At 42.4% G+C, this 23,462-nt stretch overlaps 1 protein-coding gene across 1 annotated transcript in view; it reads left to right on the top strand.

Moving 5' to 3' along the window:
- Positions 1-23,462, top strand: part of BMPR1B (bone morphogenetic protein receptor type 1B) — a 75,535-nt gene that overhangs the window by 20,015 nt on the left and 32,058 nt on the right. The window contains exon 2 of the mRNA XM_081876962.1: positions 20,702-20,861. Within this exon, the coding sequence (XP_081733088.1) occupies positions 20,702-20,861 (160 nt within the window). The remainder of the gene's footprint in view (positions 1-20,701; positions 20,862-23,462) is intronic.

The raw sequence follows: 23,462 nt of genomic DNA, 5'->3' as shown, positions 1-23,462 counted from the left end.
CTCTGTACATCTCCGTGGGAAGCAAGCAATTTTGACCTCATCGTGTCTAGTTGTCAACATGATGATTCCTCCATATTGTCTGGGCCAAATTGTGAAACCCCAAATCAGTGCTGAGAACATCTCGACTGGATAACCCTGAGAAAGACAGAGTGGTTGTAGTGAAGAAATGCTCCTATCTCTGCCACATAATAGACTCAGTTATGAACTCTTTTTCTAATTAGACTCAATATGAGTCTTTATCCACCTGTGTGATAGCTGTCTCTTAGCCCAACTCATTGCACTTATCTGAGATGTACACTAGAGAGCCATATGGGCGCTGCTCAGTGATGAAGGGCCTTGGGAGCAAATGTATCACCCTCTGAAGTCTGTATTTCACAAAGCTTCAGCAGCTGGAAATCCCTCAAAAGCCTTCAAAGAGTTCCTCAGAGTCTTCATAAGTTTCCAGGAATTTACCATTCCAATAGCTCCCCCTTTCCCTGGAAAAGATAAAGGGTGTTGTTCTTGTGAGCCTAAAATAAGGTTATTTGACCACGGCAAGGGACAGTTAACACAAAATCCCTCATTATCAGACCACCATGAAATCCAAGTCAAGAATGTGTTTGGGGAGGCTCAGAGGTAGAACATCTTCGGTGTGTGCTGAGGTCCCAGGTTCAATTCCTGGTATCCCTGGGTAGCAAAGGGAGGGCACCCTGTCTGAAATCCTAGTGTGCTGTTTCCAGTCAGTGCAGACAGCACTGAGCTAGATAGACTAATGACCTGAGTTTAGGGAAGCTTTTAATGTTTGATGTATTATAGTATTTTAATATTTTTTTGGAAGCCGCCCATTGTGGCTGGGGAAGCCCAGCCAGATGGGCGGGGTATAAATAATAAATTATTATTATTATTATTATTATTATTATTATTATTATTATTATTATTATTATCAGTATAAGGCAGCTTTCTATGGATGGATTCTAATGCCGTGCTAGTAGAATGGGGCTCCCCCCATGTGCTGTTCTGAGGGTTTCCCTGATGCTACAGAATGGCTTGGGGAAGAAAGCCCCATTGTGCTAGTGGGAGTCCTTGCTCTGGCTTCTGCTAGTGGAGCAACTTAGTTGAAACTGGCTCTATGTTTCTATGTCCTGCTGCATGTGTTGGGCTGATGACATGCTGGGACAGTTCTGTGGTTGTCATGGTGACCATGAAGTCTTGAGTTCCCTCTTCCCCTTTATTGGGCATATGAGTGGTACCTTGATTATTCTCATAAATGGTAATGGATCATCTTTCAGCAAGGAAGAAGAAAACATGATGAAAGTGAGCTGGGTTAGTCTCTCCTGTCAAACGTTGAGGAACAAAGCAAGACAGTGCTTGCAATTTTTATAGCAAAACATGTTTTTATGTGGTATCAATGTTTCTGTCAAACATATTGCACATTCATAAGCCCTTATACTTTTTGAGATTAAACGGCTTAAATACTGACTCTTCTCCAACCCTAATTCCAGGTTTTCAAAAACTGATTTTTCATAATTTGTCAGTAAAAGGCCTGCTGTTTTGATCCTATGTGGAAGAAATGCGCTTCTTAGCTTTAACTCCTGACCAAACAGTAATTTAGTTGGTCCAGGTAACTAGCTGAATGTTAGTTCTGACATTATGCTTTTGCATGCTTGCCGATGCTCATGTTGTCATGTCCAAATTCTTATCTGCTTATGCTTTCAAAACACAGGAAACAAACAATACCCAGGTCACTTTGCAAGAAGGAGTTGCTTTTAGTGAGGATTTTAAATAACCCCAAACCCCTCAACTCAGTTTGTGGGCCTATATTGTTAGACCATACTGCATATAGAGGGAGGGGGGCAAACTTCAGGCTTGTTAGATCTACTTTAATTTTTTTTACTACAACCATAAGATTTGCCAGTCAGAGCCAGGTGCAAAAGAAATGCACCTGCTATTATAATGTATATTATATTGTGTATACTGCTCAGGTAAGAAATTGCTCCCTGCCCTATGAATGGTAGTATGTTGGAGGAGAGGAGTTATACTTTGGCAGTCTTACTGGGGTGCTGGTTTTCTGTGTGCAAAATATTTTCCAGTTCTAAGAACATTGAAATGTGACCACACACCTGCATTCTTAAGTGTACTGTGAAAGCAGTATGTTGTCTCAAACGGCCCTTATTTGCAAATACAGAGATGACTTGGCTGCAGAGGTAGCTACCAAAACAATTCCTTCAACAGTTTTTGCATTTCATGAACTATAGCATCTCTTTGATGTGATCCACAGCTCTCTTTTTTAAAGATTCCAGAATCACAAAAACCCATAAATTTTACTGAGGGTTAGTCACACTTGCCACAGGTTTCTGAATTGTCATGCTTATTACTTCAGCCATCTGTTTTTTGTATAATACTTTGAAGTGAAACAGACTCTGATTCTACTTCTGTGCTCTGTGCACGGAATTGTGTTAAAACGTAAATATCAACCCAGGAGTAATGGGAAACTTGAAGACAAACATAACTTCCTCTTTTTGTTTTTGTTATGCTGGTTTTACCTGGGAAATAATTTACCAGAGTTTCTCAAACTGTGTCAGAAGTCTCTCTTTCTGTATGTGTAATTTTGTGCATTGCCAAAGTTCAGCTCAAAGGCTCAGCTCAGGAGTGGGGAACCTTTGGTCCTCCAGGTGTTGCTGGACTCCAGCTCCCATCAGCCCCAGCCGGCATGGGCAGTGGCCAGTGATGATGGGAGTTTTGGTCCGATAATATCTGGAGAGCTATAGGTTCCACACACTTGGCTTGGCTGGTAGCATTCATTCATTTCACTGGAAAAAGGGGGGGGGGAGAGCCATGTCCATAGGAATTTGCAGTAACTTTTAATGCCCCCAAGGGTGGGACTTTGTTGGAGGCAAAACTGAACAAAACACAGCACTGTCATTGACATTTAAGGTCGTTACTTGAGTTCAGTTGAGCAAATCACTGCTGAAACTATAATGAATGGCTGCAGAACAACTTGCTGCTGCTTCTGCTGGGCCCATCAAGAGATGCATGAAACTAGACTTGAATAGGTAAAATAAACAGGGGAGATGGTATTGCCTGGATTGGAGTTATCTAAATAAGCAGCTTTCCCCCCCTCTAGAGTTTCTGTCTGTTCAGCCTTAACTTTCAAGTCAGTGGCATGGTTACTTCAGATAATAAGTCCCTTAGTAAGTGCACCCACCCATCTGTAAGAAAGACATACTTTCCAGTGCCAATCTCTGTTTCTGCCCTTTGCTTGCCTATCTCATTTCTAGATATTTCTGGCCACAGACATACTGTATATACTCGAGTATAAGCTGACTTTTTCAGCACATTTTTTTATGCTGAAAATTTTCCCCTCGGCTTATACTCGAGTGAGGGTCGCTGTTGGTGGTGGAGGAGGAACGAGCAGCCTGAAAGCAGCCCTTTTCTTCCTCCGCCACTGCCGCCACCAGCCTCTGCCTCTCGGCAGCACCCTAGGTAGGCAGGGGGATGGGAGGGGCTGGGGTGGGAGAGGTTTGTGGTGTGGTGAACCGGCTTATACTCGAGTCAATAAGTTTTCCCGGCTTATATTTGGGTCAGCTTATACTCGAGTATATACGGTATTTGCTTCTTCAGACTTCAAACTCATCTCCCCCTGCCCCCAATGAGTCTTACAAGTCCACTTCTAATCCTTTTAAAAATATATATACTTCCCATTTATATTTTTCGATTAGATTGGTTAGTATCCAAAGTGAATGTCAAAAGAGACCTAAATGTTTATGATTTCTCATCCCTTTTGCCAATTCATAGGCATCACCATAGAAGTATTCTTGCTTATTACTCAGTATATACTTTCCTTTAAACGTGGGGTGAGGAACTGGAGCTAGTCAGGGAGCTGAATCCCAGATTCTGTCACCTGCTTAGGGTCAACTTTGACGTAATAACACCAGGTGACCAAAACTTATCAAAGAAGGTTTTACTGTGCGATAACCAGCTGCATATAACCAACATGCTTAAGTCTAATTAATGCACAAAGGGGTTAATACCATAGAGTAAGCTGTCCTGCCAGGCTTAGCTATATTTTCCCCTTGCCTTGGAAGGAAATAGGTAATCAAGCCTCTTGTTCCACCCCCCCCCCCCCAGCATGTGAAGAAGTTTGAGCTGCTTACTCCAGCTCAGCCTCTTGGCTCTCATCAGCAACTCTTGCATTCCTGTACCAATAAACCAGGAACTTTTGCCACTTTATAACTAAACTAAGTTTTACTGCTTGTGCAACTTTTTTGACCCAGGTATGGGAAAGCACATGAACCAGACCTTTGAAGATTTTGTAAGTGAAACAGTTTTTAACTCACCAAATGTGGTGTTTCCTTATACTGAGGAAAGAGGGAAATTCTGGAACTCACTTGGAAGTGCATATTTTAAAGGTCTAACAGCCTATATTTCCTTACTTTACTGTGCTGCATGCATGTTTGGTAACTTTAAATCTCTGCTGGTGTTCCCTCACCAAAGAGTACTTGCCCTAAACTTGGATCTTGGAAGACTCCTTTTCCCTCCTCCTACCTCCGCTAAACAATTATAATAATCAATCAGCTGGTTGCAAATAAACTTACTTTTTAAGTTAATACGTGATGATAAGTGTGGGACAATTGGGCATATGTTGTGGGGAACCACCTTACAGCCCAAATTGGGAACTGGAGGCTCAGCACCACTGCTTTAAATTGCATGAAATATTGCAAACTGATGTTCACACCTTGTTCCTGTTCATTCTCCCCCTCTGCCTGATTCAGATGATGACAAATCATGAACTAGCAAAGATCAGAAGGGGTTGAAATGCACAGGCCAGGAGGAAGGGAGTGACCAGTTGTGAGGCACAGCCTTGCTGACCGAAACATCCTTTGGCCCTGGCTTCTGTACTGGCCAGTTGTTTCACTAAAATTTTAATAATGGCAAGCTGGAAAATTTATCTAGATAGTTTGTAATATCTCAGTGCTTGCTGGAAAAGAAAGGACATTCCTATTTACATATCCTCCATCTGGGTAGCACATTCTGAAATGTTGCTTAGACCCATGTTCATGGCAGTGTATTTTAGAACGTATAGGTTTTGTTCATGAGATCTTTGTTTATCATTGTAACATTAGAATGGTTAGGACTTGCTGTTGTTGTTGTTGTTTAGTCGTTTCCGACTCTTCATGACCCCGTGGACCAGAGCACGCCAGGCACTTCTGTCTTCCACTGCCTCCCACAGTTTGGTCAAACTCATGCTGGTAGCTTCGAGAACACTGTCCAACCACCTTGTCCTCTGTCATCCCCTTCTCCTTGTGCCCTCCATCTTTCCCAACATCAGGGTCTTTTCCAGGGAGTCTTCTTTTCTCATGAGGTGGCCAAAGTATTGGAGTCTCAGCTTCAGGATCTGTCTTTCCAGTGAGCACTCAGGGCTGATTTCCTTAAGAAGGGATAGGTTTGATCTTCTTGCAGTCCATGTGACTGTTACTATGATTCTATACTCTTTATTTACCCAGTCTTCTTTCACTTTCACTTTCAGAAACTTGGTGCCTTTAGATCTGCCAGGATGGGGGATGGGGTGGGGGATGGAGTCCAAAATATCTGGAGGGCACCAGGTTGGCAAAAGGCTGCATTATAGGCTGGAAAATGCTCAACAGTCTGTGCATTTATTTGTGTGTAACAGTATCTATATTATACCATATCCATTTGCACACTGCTCTAATTTTAACAAGGTTTGCTCACCAATTACATAAAGTATTTTATTCACTTTGAAAAAGCTAAAAACCCTGGGAAAATATTATTCTTTCTCTCCGAAATTATACAACCTGCCACCATGAAGTGCATTTGCTTTAGTCACCTACTTCTCATTATTCAGTATTTATTTTAAGGTCTGACCAGCTGTTTTTAAAGGAAAGCACTGTCACGGAACAATATCTTTCTGTGGAGAACAGAAGAAAATCTAAAAGCCAGAGATTGGCGAGAAAATAAAGCATTTAAAAAATAATAACACCACAGTTCGAAGTAACAATTGCATCATAACTTCCAGTCAGAACCTCAGGATAAGTTGTGCTTTGTCTCATTTGCACAAAGTATTTGCTGTTGGGGGAAAGACAAATTCATTAGTTATTTAAGTTATATTGTGATAACTATTATATTTAGTTATGGCAAATTTGATTAAACATTTTTTGAAATAAACATATGTGGGAGCCTCTAAATACGTTCCAACTACAGTATTGCTAAGCTTAGAACGTTCCAGCCGCAAGTGAAGTATAGAAAGTTCTGTCCAGCAATTAAGAGCTCAACCAAGTTGTAGCTGTCTGGTTCCTCCCACAGCACAAGATTGATAGGTGGCGGAATAAACAAAAAGGGAGGTGATGGAAAGCTAGAGACACATTAATCCTTGCCAAATGGACAGTGTTTGAGAAGATGGTGATCCCTGCAGTTTAAACCTTAAAGGAACACAACCTCTGAATGGGTAGTTACTAATACAGTAGAAATCCTTGTTCTGTATTTGAAGATAGCTAATAGTGAATGTAAATATAAAGTGGATGGGTTGAGGGACCAATCAGTGTATTGCTTGGAATTTTGAATGCCTCTCTCGATATGAACCTACCCATACTCCTAGATGGGACGCGGGTGGCGCTGTGGGTTAAACCACAGAGCCTAGGACTTGCCGATCAGAAGGTTGGCGGTTCGAATCCCCGTGACGGGGTGAGCTCCCATTGCTCGGTCCCTGCTTCTGCCAACCTAGCAGTTCGAAAGCACGTCAAAGTGCAAGTAGATAAATAGGTACCGCTCTGGCGGGAAGTATATTGTGGTGGTTTATAGTGGTGTGTGTGTGTGTGTGTTTTATTTTAAAAAAAACCAGTCACGTTTTTGCTATATTTTCTATTTATGTCTTATGCTCTTAAAAAGTTGATTGAAGAGCCTTTTGTGTCACAAGCAGCTAATATGTTCAGTTAATGAAATGGGCGCAAGCCAATCATCATTATTATATCAGCCAGTGAAAATGTTTGGAATGCTTGTCAGCCCTCATAAGATATAATGGATGAGTCCCTCCCTCTTACCTACCTGTCTCGACTGTGCTGCAATGACTTAATTTATTGTTGTTTATCATTAGTCAATATTTATTGAGCCCTGTCAAGCTCCAACCTATTCTACTGGAATGGTCAGGAAAAAGGATGTACAGGCTCCAAGCAGATAATGATATCTACTCAGAAGTGTGAGCCACTGAATTCAATGCACCTTACTCCTTGGTAAGTGGAGTTAGGGTAGTATATGGTGAACCCTTCTTTGTGCATTGTGTGTATAGAAGACCTGACCTGGAGAGAGGAATAAAAGCTTTTATGTGAGCAGAAACAGCAGAGATCCACTTTACCAGCCGAACCAGCTTTGCACAATGCCCAGAAGAGGGGAAGGCAAGCCTGAAGAGATCAGAGGTGTTTGTGAAAATTAGTCAGTATTAGTGTAATATTCCTTCAGGGAGTGTTTTATAATGCCCACCGGAATGTGTGGGTGGTTGGATCAGATTCCAGACTTAACTCAGTTGCTTTCAGTTACTGACATAATGCACACCTGTGTGTTCTCTCTTTTGACCTGTAAGTTGCATTGAAAAGATCCTGACAACTGAAATTAGGGGGCTTTGTGTGGCTCTTTGTTTGTTTGTTTATGGATGAAAAGAAAATATGTTATAGCTTTAAAGAAAGAAAAAGGTTGGAGGTTTTTTTTGACGAGGTGAAATTTCGCTTCTCACCTGCGGTTTTGACTTTCTGTTTTATCATTAGCTTTGCATGCTAATGCTTTGTTATGCAGATGTTTGGAAATATTGTTAACATGATGATGGTAGTGGTGTTTCTGTCCTGTTCTTCTACCGATGTGCTCAGTAGTGAGGGAAAAGCATCTTCTTTTTGCCGTGCTTGGTACTTTGTTTTTTTAAGAATAATTTTTTATTAACCGACCAATCACATCAAATCAAACCAAATTACATAAATTCCAAGTTACACAGCCGAATTTTAAATTTTTGTTGAGAGTACCCATATTTCAAGTTCCGAAGGGATCCAATCAACTTCTTGCTTCTTACTGCTGTTTTAATGTCCACAAATCTAACCTTATGATGTTCACAGTACTATCCAGTCCTTTCTTATTATTTTTCCACATCTCTTGTTGTTATTTTCATATATTTTTCCTTTCTCTTTGTGACCTCTGATAGTCTCTGCAAACTGGTTAGAACAGTTTGTAATCCTGCGTGGATATTATTTTTTTTATCCAGTAGCCATATCCAGACGTTTTCCATATAACATCACTTCCATACATCAAAACAGTCTTAGCGTCATTAATCTTCACCAATCTGCCTCCTTTCTCAAAACCTCTGAGGAGATTCACTAGGAATGCAGTCTGAAAACAAATCCGTTCTTCCTCCCGGCTATAAATCCTTTGGCAAGATGGCGACTCCAAATTAATTGCTGTGCCATTCCCAAAAGCTTTTATTGCTTCTCGGTCTCCATAAAGCATACTTTTGGTTAAAGTTTATCTCCACACAGTTCCTTGGGGCAACAAGGGAGGCTGCCTACTCCCATAACAGCCTCTTAATTACCCCATGTGGGTTGGAGAGATGGTATTGTCGGCCATCTTCCAATGCGCCCCCTAGTGGCCCCCGTGCTTGGTACTTTGCAGTGTATTACAAGGACAGATTGCTGCACCAAGGAGGTGAATATCTGACACAGAAAAGAAGTGGTTTCACTTAGGTTTGAATGCCTACTTAGTTGCAGTAAGGCATGGGAACTTAGCTGCAGTAAGGTTCTGCTAAAGCAGGAGACGGCAAGGTTTACCTTGCCTGGGCTAGTTCACTCCAGTGGAGATCCCTTCATGGGCCGGATTGCACATGTGTGTGAATGCGCCTGCCCACGATTTCTGGTGTCTGCGTCTGGTGTCTATGCATGACATAATTTCTGGTGTCTACACATGCACAGACACGTTTTTCAGCGTCTGTGCATGCACAGATGAGATTTTCGGTGCCATGGAAGCGAGTCCCAGCGCCGCGCTGCACCGGTTTAGTACAGGGACTCACCGAGTAGGCAGTTCAGTTTGGGGGAGGCTCATGGGCCGGTTAAACGACCCCCGTGGGCTGCTTGTGGCCCATGGGCCTTAGATTGCCTACCCCTGTGCTAAAGGATTTGTAGGAACTTTGAGTTGCAAAGAGGAGATTCGAAGGAAGTGTGGCATCATAGAGCTGTCGTGGGAAGCAATTCTGAGCAGAAAACTGATGAGACAGGATTTATGGGACAACATCCTGTGATGTCTACTCAACGTACACAACAAAAATCCACGTGTGCAACAGAACTTTCTCTTCTTCGCAGTCCCACGTGTGCACTCCAAACCTGTTCTAAAGGGTATTCCAACCATCTGTAACAGATTTTGTTGTTATGTGGAGGTGAAAGGCAAAAGGAAGTAGAGGCCCCACTGCATGAGTAGATGCCCATTGGCATTATGTTGGATCTCATCCATAGTTCTTCAGTTACACCTTATATCCTACATAAAGCAAAGTAATGTGTCCATTCTTTCAGGTGTGCAGAAGTGGTTGCTGTTGTATAATTAAATTCAGTGGTTGGTATTCAACTAAGGTTTACTCAGAGTAGACCTATTGAAATCAATGATCATGATTAAGTTAGGCCCATTAATTTCAGTAAGTCTACTCTGAGTAAACTTTAGTTGAATGCCATCTAATACAAATAACATGGTGTCTCCTTTTCTATTCTGCATGGGAACTGCTTGTATGTGAACAGATCCACACAGCCAGAGCTAATAATTGCATGGGTAAGTCTGATTGCATGGGTCTTTCCCACTGCATTGGCACTCCAATAGGCCATTTAGATCCACCATTCATTTGTATTTATTCAACAACAACAACAACAATTTATTATTTGTACCCTGCCCATCTGACTAGGTTACCCCAGCCATTCTGGGCAGCTTTAAGCAAGAATGGCCACTTCTGCATGTCTAAGGGACCCACATGTAACATCCGAATTGCAGGAAAACAAGAAGAGGCTGCTGGATCAGGCCAAGAAGCCCATCTAATCCAGCATTCTGTACTCACAGTGGCCAATCATTTGCCTATAGGAATCTCACAAGCAAAACGTTCTGTGCAGCACCACTCTCCCTACTTGCGATTCCCAAGAAACAACAATCCTAAATTAATATATACACTGATAGTGTCTGAACTAATGGTAACCAACCAGGCAAGTGATCCCGGGGTCATGATGAATAGCTCAACAAAAACGTCAACTCAGGGTCATCCAATTAAATTGATTGGCAGGAGGTTCAGAGCAGACAAAAGTAATTCTTCACACAATGCACAATTAATTTATGGTGCTTGCTGCCACTAATTGTAGTGATTCTAAAAGGAGATTACACATATTTGAGGAGAGCGGCTATTTGTCATGATGACTGTTAGGATTTCATTTGTTTTAATGTTGCGTTTTTGGATGTTTGGGTCTTCTTAGTCACTTTGGACACTTTTTTGTGAAAACTACTATTTTGTTAATATATGATAAATGTGGAATCTTTAGGTTTACAAATATTGTGCCACTGAATGTCTACTGCTAGGGGACAACAGTGGAAGAAAGCTGTTGAGGAAGCAAGATGCTGAATTAAATGGACCTTTCTTCTTGGACTCGCTAAATTGGTGACACACATAATCCTAATGGCATTTGCATACACCCTAAAGCTTCATTTCCACATACATTTTTTATTTACATAAAACTAAATAGAAATATTAAAATAACCAAGGGAATTATTTAAAAATCCATACATACCAGTAGAATATTCATATCAGCTACAACAATCCGGGTACTACAAGCTGGCGTCAACAGCATGGGAATGCCTGAGCAAGGATATAGTTTTCAATGCACTCTGGAAACACCCAGCAATGTGTTTGTGCCTTCCTAATCTTCAAGGGGGCATGCCACAGGATAGGTGCCACCACAGAGCGGGCTGCTTTCTTTACTATAATGTGATGAGGTTCGGCAAGATCTGCTGCAGATCTTCATGGTGATTCCCATAGGCCCATGCACTCCATTACAAACAGTTCTTACAGTGTGCATGGGAGCACTCCATTAGAGCACTCCATTGTTACTTACCACACCCTCTGGAGGAAGAGTGAATTGCTTGGCATGGGTAGATGGTTGTGTAAGGGGTAGATATCAGAAGGCCAAGCCCAGGCATTAGCTGTGTCTCTCTTTCTTGGATTTATCTGATTAATTTGTTGAGTGTGTAACAGAATCAGACTGAACTGAGTTAAAGTCCAGGCTAATTGGTTGTGAGTCGAGGCCCCACCCCCCGCTTCATGATGAAATAAGACACATGGACACCAGTGTTTTAGGTTAATGGGCTAAAAATGGCAACAACTTTATTGGATGTGAGTGGTATTGGCTTAGGCATTGGATCCAAACAGACTGTACTTGACTCTTTCTCGCCCTGCAGCAAGTCACACAAGGGTTAACGACCTGTAGGGGGAGCCTCTTGATGCAAATCAACTGGGAGCTCTCCCCTAGAGTCACCGGAGGGTTGTGCCATGGCCCTAGCCACCACCTGGGCATCGGACAGGAACCACGACCACTGGATTCCTTTAATGGAATACCCTTCAAGGGGAGGGGTGGGTGATGGCCACAACCTGTCCTCCAACACACAATGCATTTTCCAATGCCTAACCGCCAAACCTTACAAAGTTGTGACGATTTGCTACGAGGTAGGTGAAAAACCAAATGGCTGGTGCCAATTTGCCGAGTGGAAAAAAATCCTACCAGGTCCCTTCAACAGGCGACCAACCAAGGTCCATAGCAAGGTCAGCTGTTGAATGCATGAGAATAGAGGAAGGGAGGGTGGGAGATCCGTGCGTGCAGGAACCACACAGGCTGAGCCATGGTCCTGCATTCACTTAAGAGTGGCAAACCATGCCCCCCAGCCAGCCGGATTGGCTGGCTGAGGGCATGACACGGGCCCAGGACATAGGCCCAGGCCATCCACGCCCCCTGCGAAGCGTGGGAAGCGAGACCTGCTCACAAAGCCTCGGGGAAGAGGAGAGGCTTTGCTTTGAAAATCTTTTAATGTCTCCAGAGCATAGTATGTGCTGCTGATTTCTGAAAATTAATGCATGGGCATTTATCTTATGGTGCTATATCTTGACCCCATTTTCAAACAAGGTCACAGAGCATAGCGGACTCGCTGTACGTTTATATGTTAACATTTCTAAACTGAGATATCCTTGTGCATTTTTAAGTGCCCTTGACATAGCAGTTGCTTGAAACCCATTCTGCACTTCTGCTACTTGAGTTGCACTTTTCGTTCTCAATATCCTAAATAAATAAATGGTCATAGAATATGCATGTTTGATGTTTTTGTGGGGCGGGACTGCGTTAATCAAAAGTGATATCACTCTTTTTAAAAACAAATGCAAATGTGAAATGATTTGACAATCTGCAGCATATTTTACGTAGTGTGTTAAAGCGAGTGCCTTCTCCTGCTTATTCTAAAAATGCAGATAAGTAGCTTTCAAGCACTGTTTGTAGTTTAATAGTTCCTGAAAGAAGCGTCAGCACATTTCCGTCTTGCCTTTTCTAGACAAAACAGTGTGATCTGATCTGCTGGCTTGTACATAACTACTGATCTGTTGTCTAGAACACTTTAGGAGACAGTGAACTCTGCAGAAAGAGAAAGTCCTCCAAACAGCATGTGGGTAGTTTGGATGTGGTGGCGCCTGTAGCCATGGCTTTCACTGCTCTGTTGCATTAATTAGGAGCAGAATAAGGTCCTCAGGCACAGCTAACTTACTGTCACTGAACTGCTCAGCTTATGAATATGAAGGCAAGCTGAGTTCAAGCCAGCAGTGCTAAAACAGTTGCACGTATCAGGATAATTGAATACATTGTACTCTCCAGCTATAGACATCTCAATACTGTATTTGCTGTAGACTGTTGTCATGGTACTTCCCAATGTTCTAAGGGTGGTGGGTGGGTTGTTTGTTTCCCATGGCTCTGAGTTTGGGCATGCTATTGGTTTCCCCTGTGGGGACAGAAGACGAGGGAGGAAATCAAAGCAGGTACCACACTTTGGCACTGAAGACCGAGAAGAGAGTGAGCAAGCACACAGTATCCTTTAGTCCAGAGATTTCCAAAGTGTGTGTCGTGACAGTTTAGTGTGTCAGCTGCAGTGTGTGGCATGTATGCTCCCTGCTGTCCTCCCGGGGCTGGAAAGGGGTTAGTTTGTAAACTTTGTAAAACTTTGTAAAACTGAATTACTGTGTTGTGAAATGATGCATGTCTACAGAAGTGTGTCACCAACACGAGCAGTTTGGAAATATCTGCTCTGTCCTTAAAGAATGCATAGGCAGAGCTGGGCAAGTAGAGACTGCTTTGCTGCTTCCATTTGCTCCTTCTTTTCATAGGATGCAACTGAGACCCCACTGCCCAGGAGAAACCACACCAAATGCAATGTGGCACCAGCACAGGCTGCAGTCACCCTAAGAGCATCACCTACCACTCAGAATATCCTCCTTCTACCCCCCCCACACCCACTCATGCACCATGGATGAAGATGGACCATGTGGTGTCCTATTGGGGACTTCATTTTCTATGGAAGAATGTGCTTGCAGGGTGACATAGAAAAGTTAAGATTAGAAAAAATAAAAAAAGCTTGAACATTTGCAGCCCAAGTTGAAAACAAACTCAAAACCAAACGATATATTTGCTTCCATGTGTAGTGTACAGCTTCATTTTCTCTTATTATCTTCAAGTAACTACAAGCATAGGGAGTCCCTGTTCTCAGTGGTATCACAACATGTTGGAAAGAGAGGTTTATCTCTTCCTTCTCCAGCTGCACCCCCCAAAAAAATCTCACTCCCTCCCCAACAGCTATGAGGCTTGAAAAAGAGTTCCCACCCTTAGGAAAAAAAATATTGTTGCATATAGGAATTGGAAGAGAATGGGACAGACCTGGCTTGCATTTCCCACCAATATCAACAACAGAGCAACACTGTCATATTCCCACTGGTTTAAGCTTTCCGAAAAACAGTAGCATAGCTTATTTTACAGCTGAAAATTTCTGATGGAGAGGACTGTGGGTCTGTATGCATAGGGTCTGTATGAATGGGTACTTTAAAATGCATTTGAATATGTATCTGTTCCACACCTGATCCACACAGATTGGTCTTTAGCACCTGTACATATTGCATACAACAGGGCCGGCTCATCTGTGACCTTCATGTATTGCTGGACTACGACTCTCATCATCCTTGACCATTGGCATTCTGGCTGGGGCTGATGGGAGTTGGGAGTGCAACATCTGGAGGACGTACAGGGTCAGCTATGAGGACAAAAAACCCCTGCATAAATGCATTGGGAGAATTATGCCTGCAGGAATAAAAGGAATCTACATTTCCACTTGCTGCTTCACCTTTTATTTTTTGGCTAAAGATTCGTACTGGTATAGGTGGATGTGTCCATAGTTCATATCCAATGAGGGAAGCAGTCATCCTAGTTAGGTCCTGCATTACTGTTTGGAATCTGTTCATGTAACACTGAAAAACAGAATCAAAATATACCAAATTTTGTTTGTAATTTATTACGGTCATTTGAAGGAGGGTTATTTAATTTCTACACCATTTAATATATTGAAAATATTTCAAAGTGCTGTGCAGAGTGTTATTCTTGTTGAGTATTAGCACTGACTAATATTGCCACACACCTTGGTATATCATACTCTTATGTAAGCACTATAAAAATGCCACTTAAAAAACAATCAGACAAATTTCCTTTGGCAAAAAAGGAGCTCTGGACTTTAAAAGTTGCAGTGCGACAGTTCACATGTAGGTTCAGTGAGAAGCTTTTAACCCATCTGGAAATGGTAAGGAATGGTGAATGAGCAGAAAGCCAACCATTCTCTCTAATGTGAGGCTTTCCTTTTCCTTTCCCCTTTTCCCCTCATGTAGTTCTGTGCCTGGTTGGACTATTTCTTGCTTGCCAACTATACAATCAAAGAGAATTCTAGGGGCCCAGTGGGGTAGGGGCAACAGCTGAACTGCATTAGGGCAACGACAGCCTGGGTTGCATTTCTTAACTGCTGAATAACAGATCACAGGTGCAGGATTAACCCAACATACGGAGCTCTGTTTTGTTAATGGAAGCCCCTTAGCAGCCGTAGTTTACTGCTTTGTCACATGTTTCTCCTCCAAGGGAGGAATCTGGCAAGGATATAACAAGCATACGGAAATTGAATGTAAGTAGAATAGGTCAACTTTAAAAAAAACCACCCCCCCCAAACCTTTACAGAATACTTTAGGGGAGGGAAGAATGAGCTTTTGAGTTTATCCTCTTTGCAGGGGTAGGGGAGAGGTTCAGTGGCTTTTTACAAAGGATCAGGCCTGGGCACACATGACCGGAGATTGCCATTTAATTGAAGTGCAACTACCTGTGGGGCTAAGATGATGTTATTGTGCACATCGCCTTGCATTTCTGCATTTTCACACAGGCCCTACCCAAAGTGTCCCCATTCATCTGAGCCCTTCTGAGTCCTTTGCACATTGATCAGTTAGAAACCTCCAAATAGCACAGATTTTCCAATCACATGGAAGGTCTCTAGCCATGTTCAGCTGAACATAGTTAGAAGCCGCCTTCAGGCTTTTATGCTAAACACATGAAGGACAGGAGGAGAGAGTGTGCCTTGTGTGCAGGGGACATTGGGGTGGGGCCACACAATTAACCCTCCTGTGGTCAGGCTGAATTCTTGAACTGGGCTAGTGATTTTCTAAGGGGCACAGGAAGTAAGGGCAGTTGGGGCACATGAAGCCTGATGTCCTTGTAGACATTACTCAAACAAATGTAGGCTCTTCCCATGCATTTGTTGTTTTTCCCCCTGTGATGAGCGAAAGGTAGAGGGGATGGGGAAGGAAACCTAGAAACCCAAGACCTCCCGCTTTTTCCTTGTTAAAAAGACCAAGCAATGTCTGAACAGTCCTCATGAATCAGCTTATATGCCCAAGCGGTCAGGCTCAGCTGGTTTTATAGACCTGGCTATTAATACGTTCCTATTTTAGAATGGTTTCCTTCCTTAAGCTTCAGATAAGAGAAGTTAAAGGGAAACGTTTGCGTGTGTAAAAGCAGAAATAGAATCTTGTATAGGTTATTCCCTTCCCACCCACATCTAGGAGGGACACGGGTGGCACTGTGGTCTAAACCACAGAGCCTAGGGCTTGCCGATCAGAAGGTTGGCAGTTTGAATCCCCGTGACGGTGTGAGCTCCCGTTACTCGGTCCCTGCTCCTGCCAACCTAGCAGTTTGAAAGCACGTCAAAGTGCAAGTAGATAAATAGGTACCACTCCAGCGGGAAGGTAAACGGCATTTCCGTGCGCTGCTCTGGTTCGCCAGAAGCGGCTTAGTCATGCTGGCCACATGACCTGGAAGCTATCTGCGGACAAACGCCGGCTCCCTCGGCCTATAGAGCGAGATGATTTTGCAACCCCAGAGTCATCTGCAGCTGGGCCTAATGGTCAGGGGCATCTTTACCTTTACCCACATCTAGGAATGGATGAATTTGTTGCTTCTTGGCCTTTTGGCTAATATCAAGTGCAGTGCAGTGCAGTTAGTAGATAGTTGACACAGCAATTTTTTTTCCTAATCAAAGGCAGGGCTTTCCCTCCTCCGAAATTTGTGGCTTGCTGCCAAAAGACCAAATGGATTCCTCTGTATTCTTGTTGGAAGATTCAGAAGTCAATGTGCTTCCACCACTGCGAAGCTTAACAGCTGTTGTGCATTCCTGAAAAGCATAAATGTGTTTGTACTGTTTTAATCGATTGAGCAAATTACATAGTGTTGCTCCTTGACCGCGGGTTTATTATTGTTGTTCTATGTTGTTCTATTGTTGTTCTATTTAATTACCATTTCCTTTAGACACATTTTCTGCCCCTGAAACAGGTTCCATATCAAACTGATACACACAACCACTCTCCTTCTGATTCCTGCTCTTCCCCCCCCCCCAAGAAAAAATACCATGGAGATCTTTTACACACACACACACACACACACACACACACACAGAGTTAAGAGTTTGTGGGTGCCAGACACTTAATCCCTGTACCAAGCAAATGCTGAAAGCTAAGTAAGTTGGGCTAGTTTCCTCATGACTCAATCGCCTGGGAGATGAGCCATTAGGAAAACAAAGGAAAGGTGATGGCCCATTGAGAAAACAAAGGGATAAGGCTCTGTGCCAGATGGCAAGTGGGTGGGATCCCTCTTCCAACTCTTAGATAGAAGACAAAGGCAAAGAGTTTGAGTTGGCTGTGATGTGATCTTGAGAAAAGAAGGTTGCAGGCTAGTTAAAGGTTGAAAGCTGGAGGGAAGGTTAGAGTTCAGTGGTTGATTTCTGCTTGGATCCAAGGCTGCACCCATGGGAGAAGCAAGACCCTCTTGTAGTAGTAATGCTGTGATTCCCTCCATCGTAGTCTCAGGTTGTGTATAAACCATATATTGTAAAGACACCACAGTCTCTGCTATGCCTCATTATGAACAGAAAACAGGACCCTGAGTTATGAACAGGACCCTGAGTTAAGTGCCTCAACCCCTAGCTACAGATAGGTAGCCGTGTTGGTCTGCCGTGTTGGTCTGTTGGTATCTGAAGAAGTGTGCATGCACACGAAAGCTCATACCTAGAACTAACTTAGTTGGTCTTTAAGGTGCTACTGGAAGGAATTTTTTTATTTTGTTTCAACCCCTAGCATTCCACTTGCTAAATTGAGGACAGATTTTAAAAATAAAATTCCTAACCCCAAAATTTCATTTTGAATATCTGACATAAGGTGCCTTTCTTAAGATCGCTTCTCAGTTTTATCATTCCATGAACTATGGAGAGGTAGCTAGCCCATGCCTTATTCAGCACATGATCGTTGCCAATGAAACCTTATCAGTGAAACTTTTTATTTTACTGTCCCTCTCAGAACTGCTTTATACAGTAGGCTGTGGCTGTGGTTTCAGAGGGATAATTTATTGCACTTTCCTTCTGTGCTGCTGTCCTGTCACTGATTGGTTGCCAACAATATCCTGTGGAAATTCCTTTATCTGATGCCTGAAAAATATAGGGAGTTAAAGCAGTTAATATTTCCCTTTCCCATAAAAGCAGTCATTTTTTAGGATGTAATTTGACTTGTTCAGAGATAATCAGGCTGTTGATTGTGCTCTCGTGCATTCAGCACTACAGCCGGGTACTTCCTGATATTGTATAATAGAAGGAAATACTTCAGCAACTGAAAATTGTTCAACAATGTGGTAATTTTTCAGGAATGCAATAATAATAATATTCTGTGTTAAGATGACCCTTGGGATCTCTGCCAACTCTACAATTCTGTGATAGGAGACAGTATCGATCCCCATTGATTTAAATGGGAGATACTTAATTTCCAGTTAAAACTCTCCCATTTAATTTCACAGGATGTAAAACGTGTCTAACTTTGGCTGGACTTTGTCCTAAATTATTTTATTTACACATTATTGTATATTATTTATAACTTCTGCCTGGAACATTTTAAAAAGTTCACTGTTTGTTCATGAATAACAACGTAACTAAGTAATAAGAGCCAGAGAGGACTGTGTGTGTGTGTGTGTGTGTGTGTGTGTGTGTGTGTGTGTGTAGGGAGAGAGAGAGAGAGAATGAAATTGCCCCAGAAGGTGGATAAATTTAGTTATAAAAGTATCATGGTGTGGATGAAAGAAGTATTTTTATTCTTCTTTACTATTAATATATTTTATTTAGCTCTGTTGCATCATGAGCCAGATGTCTGAAACCTCTGCCTAGAACATTTTTAAAAGTTCATTCTCTGTCCATGAATAACAATATAACTCAGTCACAATCCTAGCTTTGTGCATATCTGCTGAAGAAAAGGGGACTTGGTTTTCAAAGGCTCTGTTCCACTGACCCAGAAAGTGAACATCTGTTGATGCTGAATTTCCCTGTGTAGGCTGGATTTTAAAATATCCTAATCCAAAATAATCGAGAGAGCAAGAGAGAAAACCTCTTTTTCGCCACCCAGAAAGAAGTAGTATAAAAGAAATGCTTGGAACCAAATGGTAATTGCTGCTCATAGGCTGAAGGCAATATGTGCTCAAAATCTAAAGTTATTATGGTTAAAATACCAAACAATCCCCCCCCCCACCCAAAGAAGCCAGAAGAATAATGTACCTGTTACTGTGCCCTGTATTGAGGGACAAAAGTTTCCCAGCAAAACATTGAACAATGCATTTAGAAATAGCTCATGCTACAGGCCTTTCTATCTGCAGATCAACATGAAGCTTTCCACATCTGAATGTTCTTAAGAGATTGAAAGCCACTTTCACCAGCCATTCACTTAGAAAACTAATGGGGTAGGGGAGGCTAGAATGGGCCAGTTTCCAACATGGGTCCTGCAACACTATGAATCCTCTCCTGCAACCTTATGGTATCTGGGAGAGTATTCCAGGGGCCATGTGATGAACTCTTGAGAGCACACATCTCTCCTTCTTGGTGGCTCCTCCCAGACTCTGGAAGTCCCTCCCTAAAGAGGCTAATCTGGCTCCATCCTTGCTGTACTTCTTTCTGACAGCAGGTACTTGTCCCAACAGATTTTAATGACAGTTTTTAAGGAAAGGGCTGGTGGGTTGATGTTTACCAAGATTTTAATGGTTATTTTTCCCCAACAACAACAACAACAAATCTTTATTGCGGTTGTAGACCAGTATAAGTTACTTTCCCCCATATACTATATTTTTCGCTCTATAAGACACACTCTTTCCCTCCTAAAAAGTAAGGGGAAATGTGTGTGTGTCTTATGGAGCAAATGCAGGCTGCGCAACAATCCCTCTTGCTGTTTTGGCTTCAGGGATTCAGAATATTTTTTTTCTTGTTTTCTTCCTCTAAAAACTAGATGCGTCTTATGGTCGGGTACGTCTTATAGAGCAAAAAATACAGTATTTTTTAGTTGTTTCTATTTTAGCTGTCAGCCGCATTGAGTCCCTATCAGGAAAAAAAGGTGGGATATGAATAATAGTAATAGTAATGATAATGATAATGATAATGATAATGATAATGATAATGATGATAATAGGTAAGGGGGGTAAGACTTTGTGCTGACCATCAGGCAGTGGCTATTTCTACCTGCCTTGCCCCACCCTCCAAGCCCTAGCCGGCTTAAAAAAAAAAAGTTGCTGCCACAGACATGTGTAGGCGCATGAGTGGAAGGTTTTGAATCATGGCGGCGGGGAAAGTGTGCGTGTGAATTCCAACAGTGCCTAGTTTGTTTTTGGTTGCTGGTTTGTTAATGTTGATAATATTGTTTTGCGAGTTATGAATGCTGCGGTGCTTTGTAAATCTTATAATACGACTTTTTTTTGTACTGTTCAGCTTATTTTTGTAGTTGTTTTGTTAATCGTGCTTTATGGAAGGTGGTTGTTTTAGTGATGATTTGTAATTTTTGATTTGTCAATTATTCTACGTGATTTATGCCGTACTGTGGTGTTCTGTTATTGCAATTCGTTTGTGAGCCACTTTGTGATGTCAATGGTCATTTTTGGCGTAGGAGACCTTCTTATGTTTCTTTGTACCTATCCACACATGATCAAGCAAACAGTTGCTGACAAAGCCTTAAAAGCCCTTCGGAAAACCGCTCTCAGCCATTCCTGCCCAGCGACTTACCTTTTATTTCATTCTGTTTCTTTTACAGCAAACTTTCTAGACAGCAGGCCCTTGAGGAGTTCCGGGAAGGTGAACATGGAAACCAGGAAGGAAGATAGCGGAAGCACAGCAGCGTCTCCTCCCCAGAAGAAGCTGTTTTGCCATTGCCATCACTACTGCCCCGAAGAGTCAAAAAACAACACTTGCAGGTGAGTGTGGGAATGATTAATCTGTGGAGTCTTCTGCCACACGATGAGGAGGGGGCACCCAAGAGCTATCTAGCTTAGGTGGTTTTAGAAGACAGAGCCTGGAAGGAGAGATCTTTAAATTCTGTTAGCCGTGATAGCTAATCACGATATGATGCTGGTGTACAAACCATGGGGAAAAGGGTAGTTGATGACATGCCACACTTGTGGGCTTCCCAAAAGTATCTAGTTGGCCACTGTTGGAAAAAGGACAGTGGGCTATATTATGGTCTGAGGGTTTTCATGGAATCATAGAGGTGGAAGGGACCCTGAGGGTCATCCAGCCCAGCCCCCTGCAGTGCAGGAATATGCAGTTGTCTCATACGGGGATCAAAACTACAACCTTGGCCTTATCAGCACCACACTCTAACCAACTGAGCATTCCAGCTGATGAATGAATGAATGAATCTTTATTTGCATCAGCCATCGGCCATAGCAATAAAACAACAATATGGTATACAAAGAAAAGAAGTAAAGAGTCAATTACAGTGGTACCTCAGGTTAAGAACTTAATTTGTTCTGGAGGTCCGTTCTTAACCTGAAACTGTTCCTGACCTGAGGTACCAATTTAGCTAATGGAGCCTCCCACTGCTGCCGCACTGCCGGAGCACGATTTCTGTTCTCATCCTGAAGCAAAGTTCTTAACCTGAGGTAGTATTTCTGGGCTAGCGGAGTCTGTAACCTGAAGTGTCTGTAACCTGAAGCGTCTGTAACCCGAGGTACCACTGTATATAAAATACATTTTAGGGTTTTGAATCAATAGTCAAATAGTGGATCTTATTCTGATTGCCCAAGTTAAAAGCCTTGCAACCTTTGCTGTCACCTGCTCGTCTTGATCTGCCAAGAAAAAGGACACTGTGGGAGTGGTTGGGCGACCTGGAATAGACAATAAAAGAGGAGTGATAATCTCATTCCTCAAGTCTTTATAAAGAGTGCAAGCCAGAAGGGCATGCGCCACTGATTCGGTACTGCCATCTCCAAAGGGACATAAGCGTTTTTTCGTATAGAATCTGTTGGAATCATCCCTCAAGTACAGCCGAGGGCAATACATTCAATCTTGTGAGAGTAAAAGCATGCCTGTATTTTAGAATTGCTATGTTATGCAGATAGGGTGCCAGAGAGTCAAAATGATAAGGTGGAAAATAGTCATACCATGGGCAAAATTTCCTTATTGTGCCAAGTTCTTCTGACGCTCGATATCATTTAGGCGCTGACAAATTAGACTGTTTGCTTTACTAAAACCCAAAGTGAGTAGCTGTTTTGGTGATAAACCACAAGAGTGAAGTTTTTGATAGACAATTCTAGTCCAGGCGCTCTTGTGACAATCTTGCAGCACTAGGGATATTAGACTGGGTGGATTTGAGTTTAGGCGAAGCCAATAGTTAAATGTCCTACACCAGATCCATAATTCTACCGAGAGAAGATTAGTCTCTAAGTGCAATGATGCATTTGGGACACAGGGTGGTACAAAGAAAATTTGCCATAAGAACTTTGATTGGAAAATTTCTGTAGATCCAAGGTGATGAAAGTTGGGTTTCCTGCACCAGCAATCCATGTATATTTCCTCCCCCCCCCCCCCCCCCGTTATTAACATTACACTTCTACTGGTTCCTTTTGGTGTTGTGCACTTCAGGCTAGTCTATAGCAGGCAGATTGGTCTTGCATGGTTCACTGTTTTGGGTTTTTTTTTTTTTATTTCAAAGAACAGTTGTGGGGCTCTTCAGAATTGGACCCATGAGGACAAGAGTTAACCTTTCCCTCCCGTACAATAGCCTTAATGACCCCCCATCACGTCACTACTTGGTATGGGACAGAACATGCCATTGGGGGCAATGCCAGCTTCTTCCTTGCACTAAATGACAACTGGGGACAGTTTTTGTTTAGACCTTGACACGGTCCCATTCATTATAATTTTGTCTTGACTATTCTAAGCTGTGAGTTTAAAAAATCAACTGCTCATTTCCAAACTATACAGTTCAGAATTCACTGTGGCTAGACTCCTACATTCAGATAAATTTAGGTTGCCATTGTGCTTTAAACTGTTGATCACTTATTTCTGACCTCATCTTTCTAATGCCTTAAAAAAGCATTCACTTTTTTTTTTTAAGATCTCCTAGCACTTGCTAGCCCTCATGTAAGATAAGGTGGTAACCTTACCTATTCCTTTTGTGCTACTTCGTACTGAGTCTGGGGAATAAATACTCTGAAGAGTGCAAACATTAAAAGTTATCCAACTGCAAATATTTACTTGGTTACATAATACGCCTGGCTCTTTTCCAAGTGCCGCAAAGTGGCTGGCTAGTAATTTGGTCCCCCAAATGGCTGCTTTGCACCTTGAATTTCAGAAGAAGGGTGATTTGTTTCTTGTGTGTGTGTGTGTATTTTGGGCTCAGTATGAATGACATGGGCTCTGGTAGCTTTCCAAGGCTGCGGTATTGGGTTTCCTTGTTACCTTACATCACCACAAAGGATATGTAAATACTGTCAGGGTATCTGAAGGAGGTGGCGGCTACGTGCACAGGTGTTTGGAAGACTGATTGATTAACAAGGACCTTTCTCCAGGAG

This window comes from Podarcis erhardii (genome assembly GCF_964252035.2).
Source record: "Podarcis erhardii genome assembly, chromosome: 9".
Lineage (NCBI taxonomy): Eukaryota > Metazoa > Chordata > Lepidosauria > Squamata > Lacertidae > Podarcis > Podarcis erhardii.
This window is presented reverse-complemented; position numbering and strand designations above follow the sequence as displayed.